Source organism: Corvus hawaiiensis, chromosome 10 (genome assembly GCF_020740725.1).
Source record: "Corvus hawaiiensis isolate bCorHaw1 chromosome 10, bCorHaw1.pri.cur, whole genome shotgun sequence".
NCBI classification, from domain to species: Eukaryota; Metazoa; Chordata; class Aves; order Passeriformes; family Corvidae; genus Corvus; species Corvus hawaiiensis.
Genome location: NC_063222.1, coordinates 4,128,114 through 4,148,446, shown reverse-complemented (window position 1 = coordinate 4,148,446; position 20,333 = coordinate 4,128,114). Strand labels below are relative to the sequence as shown.

At 49.3% G+C, this 20,333-nt stretch overlaps 1 protein-coding gene across 3 annotated transcripts; it reads left to right on the top strand.

Annotated features, from left to right (window-relative positions):
• Nucleotides 1-1,828: 1,828 nt before the first annotated feature.
• On the top strand, nucleotides 1,829-19,044 carry CLDN18 (claudin 18). 3 transcript variants are annotated; one of them, XM_048315030.1, is made up of 5 exons: nucleotides 1,829-2,119; nucleotides 14,139-14,303; nucleotides 15,808-15,913; nucleotides 16,248-16,358; nucleotides 17,173-19,044. In XM_048315030.1, the coding sequence occupies exons 1-5, from the start codon at nucleotides 1,900-1,902 to the stop codon at nucleotides 17,348-17,350; spliced, it is 780 nt and encodes a 259-aa protein (XP_048170987.1). In that variant the 5' UTR covers nucleotides 1,829-1,899; the 3' UTR covers nucleotides 17,351-19,044. The 3 variants fall into 3 exon arrangements, with proteins under 3 accessions (XP_048170987.1, XP_048170988.1, XP_048170986.1); XM_048315029.1 differs by lacking the exon at nucleotides 1,829-2,119 and adding an exon at nucleotides 9,867-10,284; XM_048315031.1 differs by lacking the exons at nucleotides 1,829-2,119; nucleotides 16,248-16,358 and adding an exon at nucleotides 9,859-10,284.
• Nucleotides 19,045-20,333: the final 1,289 nt, after the last annotated feature.

Genomic DNA, 20,333 nt, shown 5'->3' with positions numbered 1-20,333 from the left:
TGGTTCTCTCAAAAAGGTGCAGGACAAAAATAATCCCTGGGAGATTTTGCTCCCACAACAGGTGAGCTCTTCCTCAGAAGCAGCTTCACAGGGAAGTCCTCAAGGCATTGAGGAGGCCAAGCATCTGGGAGAGACTTCAGGGTCCTTGAGCAAGGGTAAATTCAGCCAGGTGACAGAGGTCCACACCTTCATGCTTCCTCCTGACCTTCCACTTCCACCACCTAAATGTCACCCCACTGAGCTCCACTTCTGCTGAAGGTCTCTCCTTGACCCCTCCATACGCTCTGTATCTGGCACTGCTGAAATGGCTCCTCATCTCCTCTTCTCCTGCACATTCCTTGCTCCTCTCCCACCACAAACAGGTTGGTACCTCTGGAGAACTGGGCTAAGAAGAAAGTGGTGAGGGATGGAGCAGAATGGGCACACAAGACATTACCCTACAACGGCATCTTCTGCAATAAGGCCAGGTCCCTTAGGGCGCTCTGGTCTTACAGCAGGTCTGCCCTGCCATCGTCCTTTGCCCATGGAAAAAAGTCCAAATTCCTATTTGGATGATGGGTATAAAACAATAATAAACGAGGACATGCAGTTTTGTCTAGGTTTTTCCTTTGGTCCTGCCACAAAAAACTGTAGGTTCACACCTTTCGCTCTTCAGAAAGTGCTGCCTTTCCCATGGGCTCGCAGCCCAACCTTCCCGAGGTCTGCCCAAGCACCCATTGCTACAAGCTTCCCTCTTTGATACATTAACCTGATGCCTTTTCCTGGTCTTAAAATCAAGAGTCATTCACGGTTAGAAGGGGAAAAGGGATTTTACCTTGGTATTTATTTTTAAGGATCCTTAGGTGCACACGTCCAGGTCATATGCATCGAGATGCACCCCGCTGAGTGTGTGTGTTCCCCCCCCCCAACATTGGGTATAACATTATGGGTGTTACTAATTAGCAGATCTATCAAAGATTCCCCAAGGAGAGGCTCAAGTGAGCCCCCCTCCCCAAGGAACCTTCCCCTGGATGGTTCTATCTTGGTTTACAGAATGTGTTCTGGAGAGCACCTGGGTCTGGGGCACACTGATCCCTGGCTACGAAGCTTCTAAAATGTTGAGTCTCTCATCTTGACAAACAAGGCCAAGAATGTAGGGAAAAAGCACTGAGAATACAGAAGTTGTAAAAAGGTATAACAGGGGTATAAAAGAAAAGGCAAAAAATCTTCATGGCATCAACCTCAGCTTAAATGTTTTGGTTGAGCCAGAGGGAGCCATGCTAACAAATCATGGAAACATTTAGGTTGGAAGAGCCCTCTAAGATCATCAAGCCCAACTGTTCCCTCAGCACTCCCAGGTCAATCACGTCCCCAAGTGCCACGTCTACACATCTGTTAAATCCCTCCAGACCTGGAGACTCCGCACTCCTCTGGGCCTCCTGCTCCAACACACGACAACCATTTCCTTGAAGGAATTTTTCCTAATATCCGATCTCCACTTGGCTCAAAAGCATCATCCTTGCCAGGAAAGGATCAGGCTCTCCATAATTTTTATGTTTCATCCGATTGAAGCCCCTCTGTGCTTGGTCTCCCGAAGTTCCCTGGCGTTTCTGTGGAAGCTCTCCAGAGGGACTCGCTGGTCTCGTCTGGCCGTGCCAGCTGCACCTCTGCCTGGAGGGAGAAGGTAAACAGAGAGCGAGGTGGAACAAATGGCTCTTGGTACCGAGCGAGGAAATTATCTCACCGAAACAGATAAAGGCAAGGGGAGGTTTGCGTGGTGCACCCAGAGCTCTCCTGGCTGCTGGCGTGACGTAGGCAGTGCCTCTAGCTAAAAGTCCCTGGTGCCCTGGCTGCCTGCCCCAGACCCGGCTTGCGGAGGCTTGTGTGCGCCCAGAACGTGGCTCCAGCGTGCCTGGCACCATGTCAGTGACAATCTGCCAGTCCATGGGCTTCGTGGTGTCCGCCCTGGGCATCGGAGGCATCATCGCGTCCACGTGCATGGACCAGTGGAGCACCCAGGACCTGTACAACAACCCGGTGACGGCTGTCTTCAACTACCAGGGCCTCTGGCGCACCTGTGTGCGGGAGAGCTCCGGCTTCACCGAATGCCGCGGTTACTTCACCATCCTGGGGCTGCCAGGTAGGGCCTGATGGCGCCAGGGAAGAGGTGGGAGGGCGAGTGACACAATCTCTGTGTGAGCAGTGGGGGATTTTCAGTGGGTAACCCAAATTTCAGCCAGAAAGGACCTCGGGTGCTCACCCTGTTTGAACAACTGGCCCTTTGGAGATACCTCAGGGCAAACCCCCTCCCATGGCCAAGCTGAGGTTCAGCAAAACTCATTACAACTAATTATGCATCGGATTCCTGAGGTATTGTCCAGGCTGCTCCATGGGGAGGTTTATCCCCTGTGCCGTGGGTGGCTCTGGTTCAGATCCCTGTCCCAGCTGTGTGGCTGTGTGTGGCTTCCCACCAGAATCCACTAATAGTCTTGTCATTGGAGAAGATCCTTTCCTAAGAGGATATGTCACAGTTCAGCTCACTGTATTTCTATTCGGGCTAACACCACCAGGCTGGATTTCTCCCTAATTCTCCTTTGGTTCCAGTTTTTTCTGCCACGGGAATCATTCCTGCCCTGGTTGCGCCCAGAGTATCTCGGGGTGCAAACAATTAGGTTACAACAGGATTATCTGGGGTTTCTTCTAGCCTTAATACAGTGAGAAAAAAGGCACTTAGACTCTTATACCCATCTGGCCTCTGTGCTTTGATACAGCCAGAATGGAGGGAAGAAGCCAATTATATCAGGAAATCACTGCAGAACTTCTGCAAAATGGCATTTCCAAAACACACAGAAAGGGGCATTGTGCACAAAAATTGCTTCTCTCGAGAGAAGGCACAAATCAAACCAGTATAACCCAGTGTGGCTGTGGCCTCAGATGTCATCTGGGGAGGTGTTTCCTCCCCTGAGCTGTGTTTTTGTGTTGCTCTTCTCTGGATCCTCATTCCCAACTGGTGGCTGGCTTTGGCCGTGCTGCAGCTTCCCCACGCAGGTGCCAGGGAGGTCCCTGAGCATCGTCCTCTTGCTGGAGCTGTGGCTTGGAATGTCCCTGCTTGGACTCTTGGGTACAGAGGCACCTTTTCCTAGAAGGACATGAGCCTGATCCTGCCTGGGCATGCAGCTGAAGGATGACATCCAAAGAAGGGTGTTTGTGCAGGGCTGGTATTCACACACTGCTCTCTCAGTCAGCAAAGCTGAGCACCTTCACCAAGGGAAAACTCAGGGAGAAAAGGGCAGGACAGGTTGGTAAAACTCACGGGGTTAATGGTTGGACTCAATCTTAGGGGTCTTTCCCAACCTTAGTGATTCTATAAAGAGATTAAAGTTGCCATGTGAGGAGTAAATTGGGGTGTAAAAAGCAAACCCTCCCCACACAGATGCTCCCACAACACGCTGCAGTTCTTCCAGTTCTTGCAGTTCTTCCTCAGTTCCTCTGCTCAAAAAAAATTAAAATGGCAAAAATTGTAACTCTACAGAAGGAGCATTTAACCTTTTCAAGTGTTCAGCTCTGGGAACTGTTCTAATCTTTGAAGAAATCAGAATACTTGAGATTTGGGGGTGTTTGTTCTTTCAAAATACCTTTGTCGCTGACCTCAGCCCTACAGAAAAAGGCAGAAAACTAGGGATGGTTTTTTTGCAATTCCAAAACCTCCAGACTGGTGTCTGTTGGGTAGGTTATTAATATTCTAAAATGGGAATGGTGAGGGGATGGATTTCCTGCATTAGCAGGATTTTCCTGCATTTAGAGGGGCTGCTGGAGATCGGTGTGTCCATGTCCCTGCCCACAGCAGGGGGTGGAACAAGATGGTCCTTAAAGTCCCTTCCAACCCAAACCATCCCGGGATTCTGTGTTTTCATGATTCCTCAGCTCCATCCCACAAGCTCTGTGGATCCCTCCCAGCCATGGAGCATCCTATCCTAAATATTGGGGTTTCTGATGAAACCCTCAGAGCGGAGTTTCCACTTGTGTTTGCCAGGTTGATTGCAGTCACCTACAAAAAGGGATGTAAAGGAGCCCAAGGAATAAAGGACAACCATAAAAAATAAAGGTGGTGGGGGCCTGAACCCCCCAAAGTTGCCGTCCTCACTCTCAGCGGTGCCGGGGAGATGGTGTGGGCTCAGTGTGAGGGAATATGAATATTTATGTGCTTTGTCCCAAATGATCTTTTTCATGACCAGTGCTATCAGCACTGCCCTACAGAACGAGCTGGAATTTTTCCCTTTCTTTTTAATGAAGCGGGCTTGTTCTATTGTAGTTACCCCCCTCCCTGCTCCCATTTTCCCCTCCTGTTATCGATTGTCTGACACTTACAGTCTCCGGAGAAGTCGGAGCAAAGCCAGTGGGACCACTGCTGGGCTTTATGGATTGGCTCCATCTCCTGAATCCAGCTGCTCCTATGGGCAATTCTCCCCACCCACCACCAGCAAAGGTGGTACCCCAATCAGAGGGGGAGGGAAATGATGCTAAAAATCCTATTATTAATTTGTTCAGATATTATTTAAATGCATCATTCCCATGTTTATTTTAAGTGATCTCCATGAAACCCCCCTCACGAACTACACCAGAGTTAATGGTTTGTCAGCATTTCCATTATCAACCCCTATTTATTATCCTGACAATGGCAATTTATATTGGGAACAATAGTGCCAGAGCGAATAAAAATAATAGGCAAAGCAGCGAGGTGACCTGAGCACATCGAGGAAGTTTTGGGTTCCAAGGTTTTTTTCCACCTCAATCCCTCGCTCCCACAGCAAAGATTAAACTTGTTTTGCCCATCATCTATCTTCAATTTAGTTGGGAACTTTAATTTCAAATAGATTGAGGAAAAATCAAGATAATAGATAGGAATGAGGAATAACCCAGGCAGTTTATGGCTCTGGCTATAAACGGTCGCTCTCTGGTGAAATGTGGCACTGGAGGACTGAACATATTTGTTCTGATTTTGCTTCCTCCTGTTATTTTTGCTCCTTGCTTTGGCGTGAGATGGTCTGGAGGACACAGTTGGAAACTGAGCACACATAAGTGATAAATAGCAGAAGCTGAGCTGGGCAAGGCTGGTGGTTTCACCTTGTGTGGAGATCATGAGGCGCATTCTGCTCAAGGCAGAATTTTGCAGTTGCTCCCAACTTTGCTCAGCTACAATTGCACGGGCACTGATTTTCCTGGTGTCTGTGCTGGTGTCTTTTTCCCACACCTTTGCAGGGAGACGTGTCCAGCAATTTTTCCAAGAACATTTCTCCCTCAGGTCCAAAGCCCTTTTGACCCCTTCAGAAGGGCTGAGAGATCTCTTTGCTGTGGACCAAAGGGGTGGTGGCTTGAAACAGGAGAATATTCTTGCTTTTCCAATGGCAAACTTTGATAGTCTGAGAGCAGCCTGTTCAACTTCTCCAGCTGATAAAAACGCCCATGTTCTTAGAGTGCTCAGAGGGAAAAGAGGTCACATGAATGCAACCACAACTGCCCAGATTTTCCATAAATTTCAGTTTGGCCGGTGCAGGGTAGGAGCAGTGCGTAGATGTTTCCCAAGGAGAATTCATGTCTAGGAAGCATCAACATTGGCTTCTCTGGATTTTTCCTTTCTATATCGATGCTCTGACAAGGTTTACTTTCATTTTATACAACCCACAACAATTTTGTGGCATAACCATAGCAAATAACCTGATTTTGGATACAGGGCAGCCGCTGGCCAAGCTCCCTGGAACTGTTCTATGCCTGAAGTTTGTAAGGATGGGAAGTGCTAATTGCCATGTCATGACCAGTGGTGGCCATGGCAAAGCCTCTTTCAAGGTCTGTTTGCTGCTTGAAATCCTTTCACCCAGCCAGGTCAGCTCCAAATTTTGAAACATCTAGAGGTAACAGCTGTAACCTGCTTAAAGTCTTTTGAGGTCAAGTTTTGGGTGCAGAAGGATTTAGGTGGCCCAGGTGGGCTGGAGACTTGATGTATCCTACCAGGACATATGTGAGGCTCCGATGGATTTGCACTCACATCTAGAGCTGAGAGAGGTGTGGGGATGGGGAAAGGGCCAAAGGAGACCTTTAGAGAGTTCTCAGGACCCCCAGTGACACTCAGGGTGGGAGCAGGTGGCAGGGAGCTGGGTGGGTGTGTCACATTTATTGTTTTGTGCCTTTACACCATGAAAGGATGACAGACAAGAAAAGAAAATCCTAAGGGATCTGGGATGAGGGCCAGAAGAGGAGCAAGGCTGTGGAGATGTGGGGCTGGGCTACAGCTCATGGATATGTAGGCAAGGACAGCCTCATGCTCTGCTGAGGGACCTCAGAGCACCCCCTGGACCACCCAGTAGTGTGGATCTGAGCTGGGATGGGGTCCTTCCACGACCCACTTCCCTCACTGAATTCCAGAAAGGCCGTTGAGCCCTTCTCATTGCAGGCCACACACTCCTGGAGCCTGAGGTGGTCCTGACTATGGAGGGGCAGGAAGAGAAGGGTGGGTTTGCTTAGTCTGGGCCTGAGAAGGCTGGGCTGGTGTGAGCAGCTGGCAGGGTGTGAGCTGTGTTTGCAAATTTGAGAGCAAACATGAGCTGGAGGTGATTTTTGTGGGAGAGGCGGCGATAACATTCAGGAGCTGCCTGGGCCCAGGGACCGGTTTTGAGATAACACAGAGTCAATGCCTGGAGAGATAAAGCAACTATGAGCTGGAATAAAGAGGCACAGGGGAGTGGTCACAAAGCCCCCTTCTTTTCCTCGTTTGGATAAACCACCGGAGTTATCCCAATCCTCAGTGGGAGCCCTGTTCTCTGCTCCTTGGTGAGCTGCAGCCTCGTCATTCCCCCTCCTCAGACACAGCTCAGCATTTCCATGTGGATTGGGAAAGCCTCTGGCCAAGCATTCAACCACTGGAGACAAACCACAGGTTGCTTGGAGAGAGATTCCCATCCTTCAACCAACCCTGGCTGTGGTCATCTCCATGGGGTGGCTGGAGATGAGCATCAGGTTGTGGTGAAGATGCTCAGACTCGCTCCACAGCTTTCCTCTCACCCAGCCCCTTCTTGGGTTGTGCTCTGAGCCAACAGTTCAGATGAAACTCCCTGGGGATCTTCTGTTATCTGAGAAAATGGGATGAATGTATTTTTCCCTATCACGGGCAGCTCAGAAACAACCATTAAAAATAAGCTTAAAATCTGAATATTTGAGAAAGGCAAAGGAAATATGCTGGGGAAGGGCTGGGAAGGAAACAAGTTTGGGTTTTGTCTCCAGAACTCTGCTTCAAGCATCCACTGAGGAAGGTGTGGGAGCTTTGAATTCCCACTCTTTCCAAGTATGGTTCTGGTCAGAGCAGGAGAAATGGCAATGGCATGGCAAGAGGACACCTCAGCCAATACTTTTAGGGCTGAGCAAACAGATCCCCCCAAACCACAATAATTCTTCAAAGATGACAACGTGTGGAGTGCTGAGCATGGCTGGGTGTTTAACTCTTAAGCGAGGATTGCAGCATGACCATCAGCACCAAAATTCCTTCCTCGGCTCCATATCTGGGGACAGCATACGAGGCTTCAGTGGGGAATGTCCAACCCTGTGTTGGTTTACCTTCTTTAGAGACATGGTTCCACCTGGCCCTGCAGATCAAAGCCAGACTGGTTCTCCTGGACTTTCCTGCCCACCTGGAGAGTTTGATGATTTTTTTTGACTGCTCCACCATTGCTCTGGGGTTTTGATATCCCTGAGTAAGAGCTGTGATGAGAAACAGTGTCTCCATCCACGGGAGAAAATTCCACTCCCAAGGAAAGTTTAGTGAGGTGATGGACTGGGCAGGGGCACATCCAGGAATGGCCCTCTTTCCAACAGGTGTCTTGGGGGGATAAGCAGAGCTTGGGGGGTGAAATACTGGAGAAAGAGAAGAAAAGGTCCCTGCTGGTTTGAAGAGCAGCTCCTGCTGCACGTGGCTGGAACCAGCGGCCAGGTTGGAGGAAGGAGTGGTGTGTCCTCTCCCACCAAAGCAAACATGGATATAGGGATGGAAGGGCCACCAACACTGGTGTTCCTGCAGCAACCCAGATGTCCAACTGAGCAGAAAAAACCAATCATTTAAAAGGTGGCAGAGGTGTTTGGGGAAAAAAAAAAAAGCTGGAAAAAACATGTTCACCCCTTTAATTCTCCCCCTTTCCTTCCTTTTTCCTCCCCAGGGGTTATTTTGAGCTATGACCAGTACAGACTGGTTCATTTCACTGGTGCACACACTTGGGAATTTGCACACTTGGGAAAAGGGGTTATGTCTCAAAGGAATAGCGCTCCCTCTGACACATTCTGAAGAGGTTCAGCCCAGAAAAAGGGACATGGGCTCTTACCACTGGATGGCCAGAAACAAGAAGGCATGTCCTGGGGCGTGGGAAGGACAGGAGTCATCCTGGAGAGCTGCTGAAGAGCATCAGGGCTTGGATGCAACTGGATTTTCTAGTCTGGGACACAATTCTGGCTGTGGGACCACAAGGGATGAGAACTGGCCACATTTTAGGACTTTTTGTCCTTCTGTTTTCCAGGTCCTCCTCATCCCTAGTTGTTGTCTCAGCTTCTAGGTCCTCTCCAACCCTGATCTATCACAAATCCTTATCCAAAATAAGGAATTTTAGTCAGCATTCCCTGTCCCTCACAGAGGATGAGCAGCTCTACTGGTTCTTGAGGGTTCCCTTCTACGTTTTTTTTTTCACTTTATTATTTTTGCTGGCAAATTTAAGCAGGTCAGAACTGACCCTTCCTCTGATGTAAACTTGCCAAAGTGAGTGAAAATGATGACATTTGAACAAAACTGATGGAAGCAAAGACATTTTGTGCCTGACTCAAGAGGACTGTGATTGCCAGGAGACATGGAATTGTGCTCTGGCTCCTCCAGCACAGCCCCACAAGCCAAGGCATGTCCTGGGTTGCTGTTTTCCAGAAGGCAGGAGCAATATCCGGGTGTAATAACCCCGTTGTAGCTCCTCCATGGACACAAATCAGCCTCTCCTCTCTTCCTGGTGGCTTTCACATGGCTTCACATCCAGGTGCTGGTGTGGATGGTGCCTGTGGCATGGACAGGTTAAAGTAGGAGCATGTTTCTAGGTCAGGGCTGAAGTAAATCAGCTGGAGAGGGATACTGGATGAGAATGGATGAGTGTAAAATCCAGAAGGTCCTTGTACCTCACTGACTCCACTGGCAGAGCGGCACAGTGGATTTATATTGCCCCCACCAGCCCAGCACCTCTCCACTGTGAGAATGAATTTCCCATTTTTTACATCCCCCATCCCTTTCCCAGGACCATCCCTCCAGTCAATATGGACAAGCACCCCCACAAAGGCCATTTCCCGGTGGTCCCTGCGCTCTCCTCCCTCCCACACGGGTGTCAGTGTGTCCTCGTGACGGCAGTGGGGATGTGGGCAAGTGGAGAACAGCACGGGAGGAGCTTTGCTGGATCAGTTTGGGGCTCTTGGCTTGCTGCCCTGGGTTGTACCATGGTGAGCATCCAGTGGAAGCTCAGTGATGCCTGAGGGCACTGCAAGGAGTGGCCGCATCCCTGGGCTGGGCTGGTGGCCTCACATCCTCTGACAGGGTCCTGTCTCTCATTATGCCTCTTGTGCGGACACCTCCACGGGGGACAGATTGTCTGGTGGCATAAGCAGAGCGATGGGGAGGTGATGGCCAGGGCCACGTGCTGGATTCCCCTGGCGACATGGTCTGTGCCCCGTGCCAAGCAGGCAGGAGAGGCCCAAAGGGCAGCAAAGGGTTTCAGGGGGCTGGCCAAGCCCCAAGTGGGTTGCCCAACACTCGGCAGAGCGTGGCTGCTTAAACGTGGAAGGACAAGCACTTCTAAAGGACAAAAGCTCCTATCTCCAGCCCTGCCGGCACAAACCTCCCCCGCAGTGAGAGTGAAACTGGTCTATCTTGCAAAAACACTTTGAGCAAACAGCGCTCAATGGAAAGCATCTGATAAGAGCAGCTGCACTTGTGGTGGCTCAGGCAAGAGGACTCCGGTGCTCCATTAGGGCTGCGGCTCCCTCGGGGCCGTGTCACCTCTGCTCTCCAGGGACACACCATGTCCACCACGCTCTGCCAGGTGATGGGGTTTCTTGTGTCGTCGCTGGGCATTGCAGGGAGCATCATGGCCACGGCCATGGACACGTGGAGCACGCAGGATCTGTATGACAACCCGGTCACGGCCGTGTTCCAGTACCAGGGGCTGTGGAGGAGCTGCGTGCGGCAGAGCTCCGGCTTCACGGAGTGTCGGCCGTATTTCACCATCCTTGGGCTGCCAGGTAGGGGCAAAAATGCACCAGGGGCTCTCCTGGGTGACCTGCAGAGTTTTCGTCTGAAAGGAGGAGCAGGTATCTTAAGGCACTTTGTGAAGAATAACACTTCCAGTGTATGAGCATAAAAATAGGAGCGTATTCGTTGCCAAAATTATTTTTGTGGTGGGGGTTATTGGTGGGGGTTACAACCTGGAGCATGTGTGGGGGATCTCTGGGTGAGCACCAAGGGTTCAGCACCATTGCTGGCATAAATCAGCACAGTTCCACTGAGGTGAGGAGAGCCAGGGTGTTTAACCCCCCTTGGAATGGAAACACAAGAAAGAAGGCTGTATGCAATTGTGCAGTGTTATAGGATGATGGAAAGAATGGAAATGTACTGTTTTTCCAAAGAGAGAACTGGAACTGGAGAAATATGACTGTGAGAGGCGTGGGTAGGAAGGGTGAGAAGGGGAAAGGTGTGTTCAGTCACTCCCCATCACCTGGGCAGACTTAGTGCCTACAGAAGCGGAGTGCAGAGGGGTATTGCTGTCCCGTTTGCTCGCTAATTTTCCCAAAAGAGCTGTTGTTCCCACCCCACTGCATGTGAGGGTGTTCCAGTGCTTCCAGTGCAGCAGTAAATTTGGCCCTGGGAGCGTTTCTCACTTCTGGTGCACGATCACAGAAAGGTCCAAGCAAGCACTGCTGTGCACAGGCCTTTTGCAGCTGGTGATCCGAGCGTGATGTGGGTTCCAGCCCTGTGCCCTCAGGGATGCCATCCTCAGAGATGCCCTCAAGCTTTGCTGAGGACCTGTGACTCTCCAAGGGGTGCCATGGAATAAATGTGTCTCTGTGTACCCAGCTTCAGGATCACCAGGTGCATCCTTTCCCATTTGGAAGAGCAAATCTGGGATTTAGAGTCACTTCTCCCATGGGAATATTTATTTTAAAGACTAAAGATTAGATTTATCCTACTATCTCTACAAAATGTTGACCACTGTGTCTCCTCATCATGCTGTGTGCAGGTGATAGTGTTTTAAATGAGCCATGAGGAAATGGGAACCATCATTTTGATGTCAATTTATCCCAATCAAGGTTTTACTTCCTCAGTTATTATTAAGTAATATGGCAATAAAGAAATGTGCAAAGCAGTCACAGACAATTTCTGTCAGAGTTATCTTTATGAATCCATTTAATTGATTAATTCCCTCAAACATATAGAAAAAATGTCCCTGCTGAAATTTACTTAATGTCCCTAAAATTTCTTTATCCCATCAATCATTACTGGCCATAAAGTCAGATTTCACCTTTTTATTGTGTATTAGCAACAGAAATGCAGGTGATGGTCATTTAAATGACTTGAAGTTGCTTTACCTCACTCACCTCTCAGCACTCACACTGGGGACAAAGACAGCTATCCAGTTTCCCTTACCTCTGGAAAACAGGGATGCTGGCTGTGGTTTCACATCACTGGCATTTATTTTGGTGGAGAAGCTATTTCTGTTGGTGCTTTTGCTATTCCCTTGTTATGGAACACCAGCCCTTGAAGGGAAGCCAAGTTATCTTCCCTCGTGCAAAAGGTGTGTGCCAAAGGCAGGTTTGTAACTCCAGGGCTGTTTGCTTCCTGATACTGTTTTTCCTCAGTCTTCCCCCTTGTTTGTCTAAGCCCTTCCACTCCTTCCTCCAAGCAGAGGTCATTCACCTTCAGAAAGCAGCTCTTTTCAGAGGCCTTTCAATGGATGCCAAAATTCCCTTGAAACAGCAGTGCTGCCTTTCCAAACAGCTCCCACGTCAAGTCCCGTGAGCCAGGTGGAGAGGTCTTCGTGCCACAGCAGGCCTGGGAGGACTTCCTTCTCCTTTCCATCCCTTAGTGGAGATGGTGCATAACTCAGTCTCATGGAGGCAGGAACGGCTGCCGATGATTATCTGGCATTTTTTCTGTCACGTCCTGCTGTGTTCATCTTCCTCCCCTTTCCAACGGCTCCTTTCAATGGAGATTCACTTGGCTGTTTGGCTTGGTCTGACTGTTGTGTCCTTCCATGAGCACCCAAGGCACTGGAACACCTCTCCTGGGAGCCAACAAACTCTCTGTGGGATCTTTGTCTGGGGTCACTGCTCGATGGGTTGAAAACATGCCAGTGGTGACACCCAGGAATGTGCAGGAAACGCTGAGGAATGAAGTACTGTCTTGGGGACAAGGAGCTTCCATCACGATCCATAGTCTTGGACTATCAGCCTCTCCTGCCTGCCCGGAAACAAAAGCATTTGCAAAGAAACTTTGGTGGTTGCAAAGACAAAGGAGGATTGAGATTTCCTCCTCTTTCCGCTTCCCATCAGGTGCTGCGGAACAACCTCTGAGGGCTGATAAGGCGTATCCGCCATTCCCTGATGGAGCATAACTAATGAGCTCCTACCTGGGGGCTGATGAATGGGAGATTGAAAACCCCCAGCTCGTTAGCGCTCCTTATCAGCTGATAAGGGCAAATTGAGTCATAAGAGCTCAGGCGGTGGGACTGCCGGGCGGCAGAAGGTGGTGTATTCCCAGCCTGTGCAATGGCAGCCCGCCCGCTTCCTTGTGCGTCGCAGTGCCAGTGAGGTTCTGCTTGGCTTCCCGACACCCCACAGGCCAGGAGAGCCACCCAGGCACCCAGCACCCTCCTGGGAAGGGTTTACAAACCCTCCTCCCAACCAGTGCAAGGCCAGCAGGGGCTCTGTGCTCTCCTGCACCCTTGAGCACCATGGTCACCCAGAAAAGGGGTGACAGACAGGGCAGAGAAGTCCCTGGGGCTGTGGAATGCGGTTTCCACCCGTTTCACTCCATCGCGAGCCCGCTTTCTCTTCCCTGAAGAGAGGCAATCATACGAGGGGAGCACCAAAGCCAGACCCAGGGCTGTGGGAGTGGCAGCAGGGCAAGGAGAGGCTGCAAAGTGTCCCAGCCAAACCCCAACAGCCCTTGAAATACCTCCCAGCACCCGCTCCAGGGCTCTGCCGCCTTCCTGTCTCTGCCAGGGTCTCGTGCACAGGTGGGGAGGGGAAGAGCCTGGAGAAAGATGGGATATGTGCCACCTATTAGAGAATCACCTTGGTATTCAAGTACTATTTTCCCCACCACTTCTCCAGTTTTAAAGGCGCAAGTTTCTCTTTACTTTTCCTTCTACTTTTCTACTCCAGCCAAGAGGAGTCTGGAGGGCTTTTGCCTCCTTCAGGCCTCAGTTCCCATGGGCATGATGCACCAGCATTCCCAGCTCATGACATGCTGCTGAACAAATTCAGGATGAGAGTATTTGGATGTTTTTCTCATGAACATGGACAGATCTATCCAGGACTGATATTCCAAATGACCCTGGGAAGGATACGGTGAGGGAGATGATTACCAGAGCTTTGATGCTCTCTCCTGCTCTCCGTGTAATGTTTCTCAAGGTGATTTTTGCTCTTTTCCATGTGCTTTCCTGGGAAGCAGGAACATACAGAACTGCATTTTTGAGTCATGCAGTAGTTGGAAATATCCCAGATAGCTGGGTGAAACTGTCTGCCCATTGCTGACTGGGGAGGAAAGAAGAGCCCTTTCTCAACCACTGTGGTTCTGGAACAATCCGTGCGTATCCCAGCTCCTCACTAACTCTTCTCCATGAATTTCACAACTGGTGCTAATGAACATTTCGAAAAAAATGCTGCCTAAACCACCAAACTCTTTGGGAAGTTAAGTCAAACAGCCGCACTTCCAGAGGTGTCCCCAATAATACAGAGTAGAGCCAGTTCCCATTTTCCAAGGGTTTCTTCTTTAATATTTCTATTTTCAGACAGAGGCAATCTTTGAAAGTCCCCCAGACTCTGACAAATCCCATTTCAGCCACTCAGCGAGCCTCTTGCTGTTTGTTTTGCAGCGATGTTCCAGGCTGTGAGGGCCCTCATGATCGTGGGGATCGTCCTGGGAATCCTCGGCCTCTTTGTGTGCATTTTTGCCCTGAAATGCATCCGGATTGGGAGCATGGAGGATACTGCCAAAGCCAACATGACCCTGACCTCTGGCATCATGTTCATCGTTGCTGGTAAGTGGGAACTGTCGTGTCTTCCACGTAGTAGGGTTTGCATTTCCCTGGAATCAAGGACTGGGCAAGTCTCGGAGCATTTCTGAAGTTATTGACATTGTCCTCCAGCCTGATCTCTTGGGATCAAGTGGTTTTTACCTCTGATTAGGGAACAAAAAAAATCTCTGGAAACCAGAAGTTTGTTTGGGCAAAACATGGAAGGCTGAAAACAGATCCCACGGATGGAAAAGGAAAGATATCTCTTGTTTTATATATGTTGTTGTTGTGTATTATCATAGCCTTTATTTATACAGAGTATTTTTTACCAGTTTCAGGCTTTATCCATAATAATTTTAGGAAGATTCCCAGGGTTGTAAGTTTTAAATACTGGGCTACAAGGCTGCAGGAATGCCCAGCTCCCTCCAAACTGCAAATGCTTAATACATCACTTTGTTGTAATGTTTTCCTACATTATTTTTGAGATAAGAATCAAATGAAATCTATATCCTAACAAAGGGAAGGAGAACGTCCCTATTTAAAACCCGTCAAATCTCACCGCTTAACTTTTGTTGGGCTATGAGACACTCAACACAACTTCAATAAGTACAAGCTGCAAAGAGGAAACCACCTTCTGCCACACAGCTTTAATTTCGTATTTCACATCTATCATTTTAGAATCATGGAATCATGGAATGGGTTGGGTTGGAAGGACCTTAAAAGTCATCCAGTTCCACCTCATGCCATGGGCAGGGACACCTTCCACTGGACCAGGGCTCTAAGCCCCATCCAACCTGGCCTTGGATACTGTGGAAGGAAAAACAAAACAAAAGTATCATGTGAGGGCTTTTTGCCAAAAGTTCTGGACTTCAGCTCTTCTGGACATCCCAGCTCCTATTTATCCTTGGTCTTTAAGGTCCCTTCCAACCCAAACCTGTGATTCCATGTTCAAGTGTTCTGTGAATTCCTCTGCCGAGGAAAACCAAAGGTTGGTGTTGGTGCCAGGGTTGTCAGGGACGGCCATCCCAGACATCCCCTGTTTGGGTGAATGGAAGAACTTCCCACCTCCTGGGGCTGGCCTTCCGCATCTGGTGATGAACAGGCTGTGAACCGGAGACATCTCCTCTTTCACGTGACAGAGTGTGTTCTCCCATTTAAAAAATACTGGCAGGGAATCTTTTGTTCATGTTTCTCATTGTAAAACAAACGTTTAAAATGAACTACTGGGTATTTTGTACAATGATCTGTCTGTTAAACTCATTCGTGTGACAGAACACACCAGGAGAAAGGTTCCTGTATGCTGGTCTGGCTTGGGATTTTATTGTGTGACATTGATTCCTGATGTTGGATTGTAAATGCAAGGAAAACCTATAAGAAAGGTGTAACACATTGTGGGTGCCCCTTTGTGCTGAAGGCCACACACAGCAGTGTCTCACCCAACTTTCCAGAGCTGTGAGGTGTTTCCCTGAGGCTCCAGGTGACTTCTTGCACTTTGTGCCACTCGATCTGTCCTTCTGTCCCATCTCAGGCCTGTGTGCCATCACTGGAGTGTCCGTGTTTGCCAACATGCTGGTCACAAACTTCTGGATGTCCACCACGAACATGTTCCAGGGAATGCAGAACGTCCAGAACAGGTGGGTGCTCAGCTGGCTCTGGGTGCTCCATGGTGGAAATCTCCCTCAGGGCTGAAGGACTGGCAAACTCTGGGAGTATATTGGGATGGTTGCAGGACTTGGAAGATTATTCTTGGCAGAAAGACCCTCTTGTCTGGGCTGGAGATAAGCAAATAGGCTGGGATGTCTCTGTCCTTGAAGCTCAAGAATGAGCTTGGGAGGCCTTTGGGGTTCAGACCACAGGGGGACTTCTGGGTGCAGCTGTAGGGCCAGAGGGGGGGTGCTAATGTTCAGTGTGTCTCGGCAGCAGCAGACAGGAGCTGTCACACCCTAACCAGCCGTGCCTGTTTTGCAGGTACACCTTTGGCTCAGCCCTCTTTGTCGGATGGGTGGCAGGGGGCCTGGCCCTCGTGGGAGGCATCATGATGTGCCTTGCTTGCAAAGGGCTCATCCCAGAAGAATCCCGGTAAGCTGAGCTGGGGTAGCTGTGAGAAGGCATTGCAGAAAACCTGGGCTGTCCACATGTCCCACAGCTGGCCCAGGATGTGTGGATGTGTAACACCCCCGTCATGACAGTTCTCATGATGATGTTCCCATCATCATGAGTCCTTCAGGTTGGAAAAGACCTTTAAGATCAGAGTCCAGCCATTGATTCAGCACTGCCAAGGCCACCACTACATGAAGTCCATGATTACTGAGTTGCCCTCTGTGGGTCCAAAGTGAGCATTTCCCCTCCCTCACCCTGTGACTCACACATGAATGGAGAGGGCATGAGAACTGACCTCAAAATGTGACATTTGCACTGTGCTGGTGGATTCAGGCCCATGAATTGCACAGCAGATCATTAGCAAGGGTAGATTGCATCAGAATAATAGAATTCCAGAGCTCTTTGGGTTGGGAGGGACCTTAAAAACCATCTCATTCCACCCCTGCCATGTGCAGGGACACCTTCCATAGACCGGGTAGCTCCAAGCCTTGTCCGGCCTGGCCTGGAACACTTCCAGGGATGGTGTAACATCCCTAGGAACTTGTACCCTGACACAGCTGGTTATTGCAGTTGAGTCCATCACTCCACAAAGGATTTATTCAAGTGAAAAAAAGTATAAGTTTACGAAAGAACGGGATTTGCAGCCTGTCCATGGATGGTGGGCTGAGCTCTCTGAGTGCCTCCAGGTGATGACACAGCACGAAGTTCCCTCAAACCCACCATGAGCACAGGGCACCACGTTGGGCAGTCACAGCCCCTCCAGAGGCTGATGTTCCTCTTGTGTCTCTTCCAGCTACAAAGCCGTGTCCTACAACGCCTCTGGCCGGAACATCTCCTACAGGACAGGGCCCTACAAGGTTGGCTCTGGGTATGAAGCTGACCCGAAGACCAGAAAGGGCGCAGGATATGAAGAAACTCCTCGAAGTGAGGATGGGAGACGCTCATACCCTTCGAAATATGACTACGTCTAGCAGACCTTCTGGCCTTGAGTTGTGCTAGCAGATACTTTTAACTTCACAAGCAAAAAGTGCAGCAAGCCAAGCAGTCTGTAAACAGGATTGTGTTTTCTAGCAGGTTTTCTCTACTCTGAGGTTGCATCTTTGTTGTGAACATCAGTTTTACTTGACTGCCCATTAGTATTAACAGCACCAGCAGGTCTGTGACCAAAGTATCGCCTTGTGGTGCTCTCAGAGTAGAACATTTTGCTCCTATTTTCTGTATAAACTGATATCCAGGAGCAGTGCCTTGTGCCCTTTCCTAATTGCTCAAATGGTGAAAACTCTCCTTTGATAATCACTGTGTATTTGAAGTTAATTCAGTTGTGTCCCCTTGGCTGTGCCCAAAGCAAGCAGAGCCTGTGGTCAGGGCATTGTCCTCCCTGCTGACTTCTCTACCCAGTCCCACCTTTGCTTTGCTGGTTGTACTCCAACGCTGATCTGCTCTGATATTTAATCTGATTTCTGTTACTTAGACATTTGCTGGAGCCTGTGATAGCAAAGTGTATTTATTTCTTCGGATCTCTCCAGGGAATGTGCATAATCCATTGTTATTCCTGCCCTAATAGCTGCCAACCTCCGTGTGCCACCGGTGTTCCCGCAGATGTCATCTTTAATGGAGCCAGGAGAATTTCTCATTTAGAATTAATTAGAGTTACCTTTGGAGCAGGAATCCCAGGGAGAATTAGATGTGTAACTCCACACTGACATCAGGACTTCCCTGGGGTAATTCTCCCCCCAGTGATGGGAAGATTAACTCCATTGTGGGACGTTGCCTCCTGCAGCCAATCCATCAGAGAGGAAGTTTATTTGAAGGGGGGAGAGATGTCAGAACTTTTGTGGGAAGAGAGAGCTGTGAGCTCTTAGCAGGTCCTCCCACCTGGCTCCAGAGCACATCCTAAAAAAGCTCGAGGCAATGCCTATGAATAGAAAAAAAGGGATAAATCAGAGATAAAAAAGGGGTCCAGACCCTCCAAAATAACCATTTTAACGGCACCTGCAGTGGGCTTGAGCACCACTCCTCAGGATTACAAGTTCTCTGCAGGAGTTCAATTCAGGCAAAATTGTTTTCGTGAAATGCTGGTGTTCCCTGAGTGTTTGATACCCTGGAGGGATCCGAATCTACAGCTGAACATTTCTGCAGAGTTGGCCCTTCAGAAGGTCAAGTTACCACCAGCCCAGCTGGCATCTCTGGTGGCTCCTAGGATTAGAGGGGGCAGGCTGTGCTCCCAGTGAGCACAAACTGCATCCCCCACCTCCCCATGCCCATCACCGCTCCACAGCCCTCAGCTTTCCATAACCTCCAGCTCTCCATAACCACCACATGGAGCCAAATCCCCAGCACCAAAGGCCCAGGAGATCCTGGGGAAGGTCAGCAAGAGGACGAGGGAACACCTGGCAGGTGGCTGGAGGAAACAGCCACCATGCAGAGGGGTGGGAAGATCTTGCAGCCAACAGCAGCTCGGGCTGGATGTTGGCCACCTGGGAGAAATCCCTGCAGGATGTCAGTGCTGACCCTCCCTTTTGTTCGGGCAAAGGACTCACTTTAAGGACTTGTTTTTAAAGGAGAAGAATTTATTTTGCAGAGGTAGATCCTGTTCTATTTTAAAAAGGTTGTTACTCTTTTCCATGGTTTGTATCTCTCAGTATAAACTTAGATTTTCTGCCTTTTTTTTGCCTGCTGGATTTATTTTTTTTTTGCTTGTTTGTTTTGTTGGTTGTTGTTTTCTTTTTTTTACATGAATATTAAAAAAAGAGAAAGTCTTAAAACCAGAATCACAGTTTCCAGTTGTTGTCTTTTTGAAAAAATCAACAGCTCCAACCTTCCTGCTCAGCCAATGTCCCCCCAGCTTGTGTTCTGCATGTTCTTGGAAGGAGTATGGACACAGCTGGGACATTGAGGGAAAAAAGAAAAGATTTGGGTGTTTTATTTTCTTAGTAAGATATAACGAGTCACATGATGAGAGAAAACACCAGAAAATCAGGTTAATAATTATTGGGGGACCCCAAATCAGTGACATGATGAAGTCAGAGACCCTGATCTTGCTGAGGAGTAGAGTGCAGCAAGTTTCAGAGTAGATATTAAACACTTCTAAACACTTCATTGTTCTTAGGAGGGCAGAAAAATTGCGGGTATGTTCTCAGCCTCCACTGGAAAGGGGCTGAAAAGCCCAGGAATGTTTAATTTAGATAGGAAACCCCTAAGTGGTGCTGAGGGAAAGGTACACAGGGGAATGCAAAAGGCAGGAAAACGCCCAGAAAAATTCGAAATGCACGTTTACCACTGAGTCAGAACTGAAAAAATTCCCGAGGAAACAGCTTTGAAAGTTACATTTTATTTTTCTGCTACACAAATGCTGTGACAAAGTCTCCGAGCCGGCTATCTCTCGGTCACACTTTGATGTGTGCAGGCGTGTAGATGACAAGATTAGGGGCAGGAGCCTTATGGGGAGCTGAGAGAGAGAGCTGTATCCGGGAATTCCTGCCCTCGCTGGGCTCCTAATCTTCCAGCATCAGTTTTCATTTCCTTGCCTTGACCGAAAACACGCAGGCTGAAACATTTTAATGCAGTGAACTCCACTGAAAAGAAATCCCATTCTGGAGCAGAGAATAATTTATTTATGAGCCTGGTTGTGGCGTAACTACACTTGGTGTCGCAGCTGCTCCTGTGTTTGTGGCCCTAAGGGACCTTATCTCGTGCTGGGCACCATGGAGGGTGGTGCACATCATTGTTGGGAATGACAGGACTGGGAGAATCTGCATCCACAGCCACGGAACTGCAGTTCCTGCTGCAGAGAGAACTCGGGGTTTGGACGTGGAGCTGCTGGAGAGAGCCCAGAGGAGGCTCCAGGATGAGCAGAGGGATGGAGCAGCTCTGCTGGGAGGAAAGGCTGCGAGAGCTGGGATTGTTCAGCCTGGAGAAGACATCAGGGGTGACCTCACTGTGGCCTTCCAGGGC

What these genes read in the sequence shown, in the direction of transcription:
- CLDN18 (XM_048315030.1), top strand. Translation starts at nt 1,900, where the DNA reads ATGTCAGTGACAATCTGCCAGTCCATGGGCTTCGTGGTGTCCGCCCTG. An exon ending in CACCATCCTGGGGCTGCCAG is followed by an intron (nt 2,120 to 14,138) that starts GTAGGGCCTGAT and finishes TTTGTTTTGCAG; the next exon opens with CGATGTTCCAGGCTGTGAGG. An exon ending in CTCATCCCAGAAGAATCCCG is followed by an intron (nt 16,359 to 17,172) that starts GTAAGCTGAGCT and finishes TGTCTCTTCCAG; the next exon opens with CTACAAAGCCGTGTCCTACA.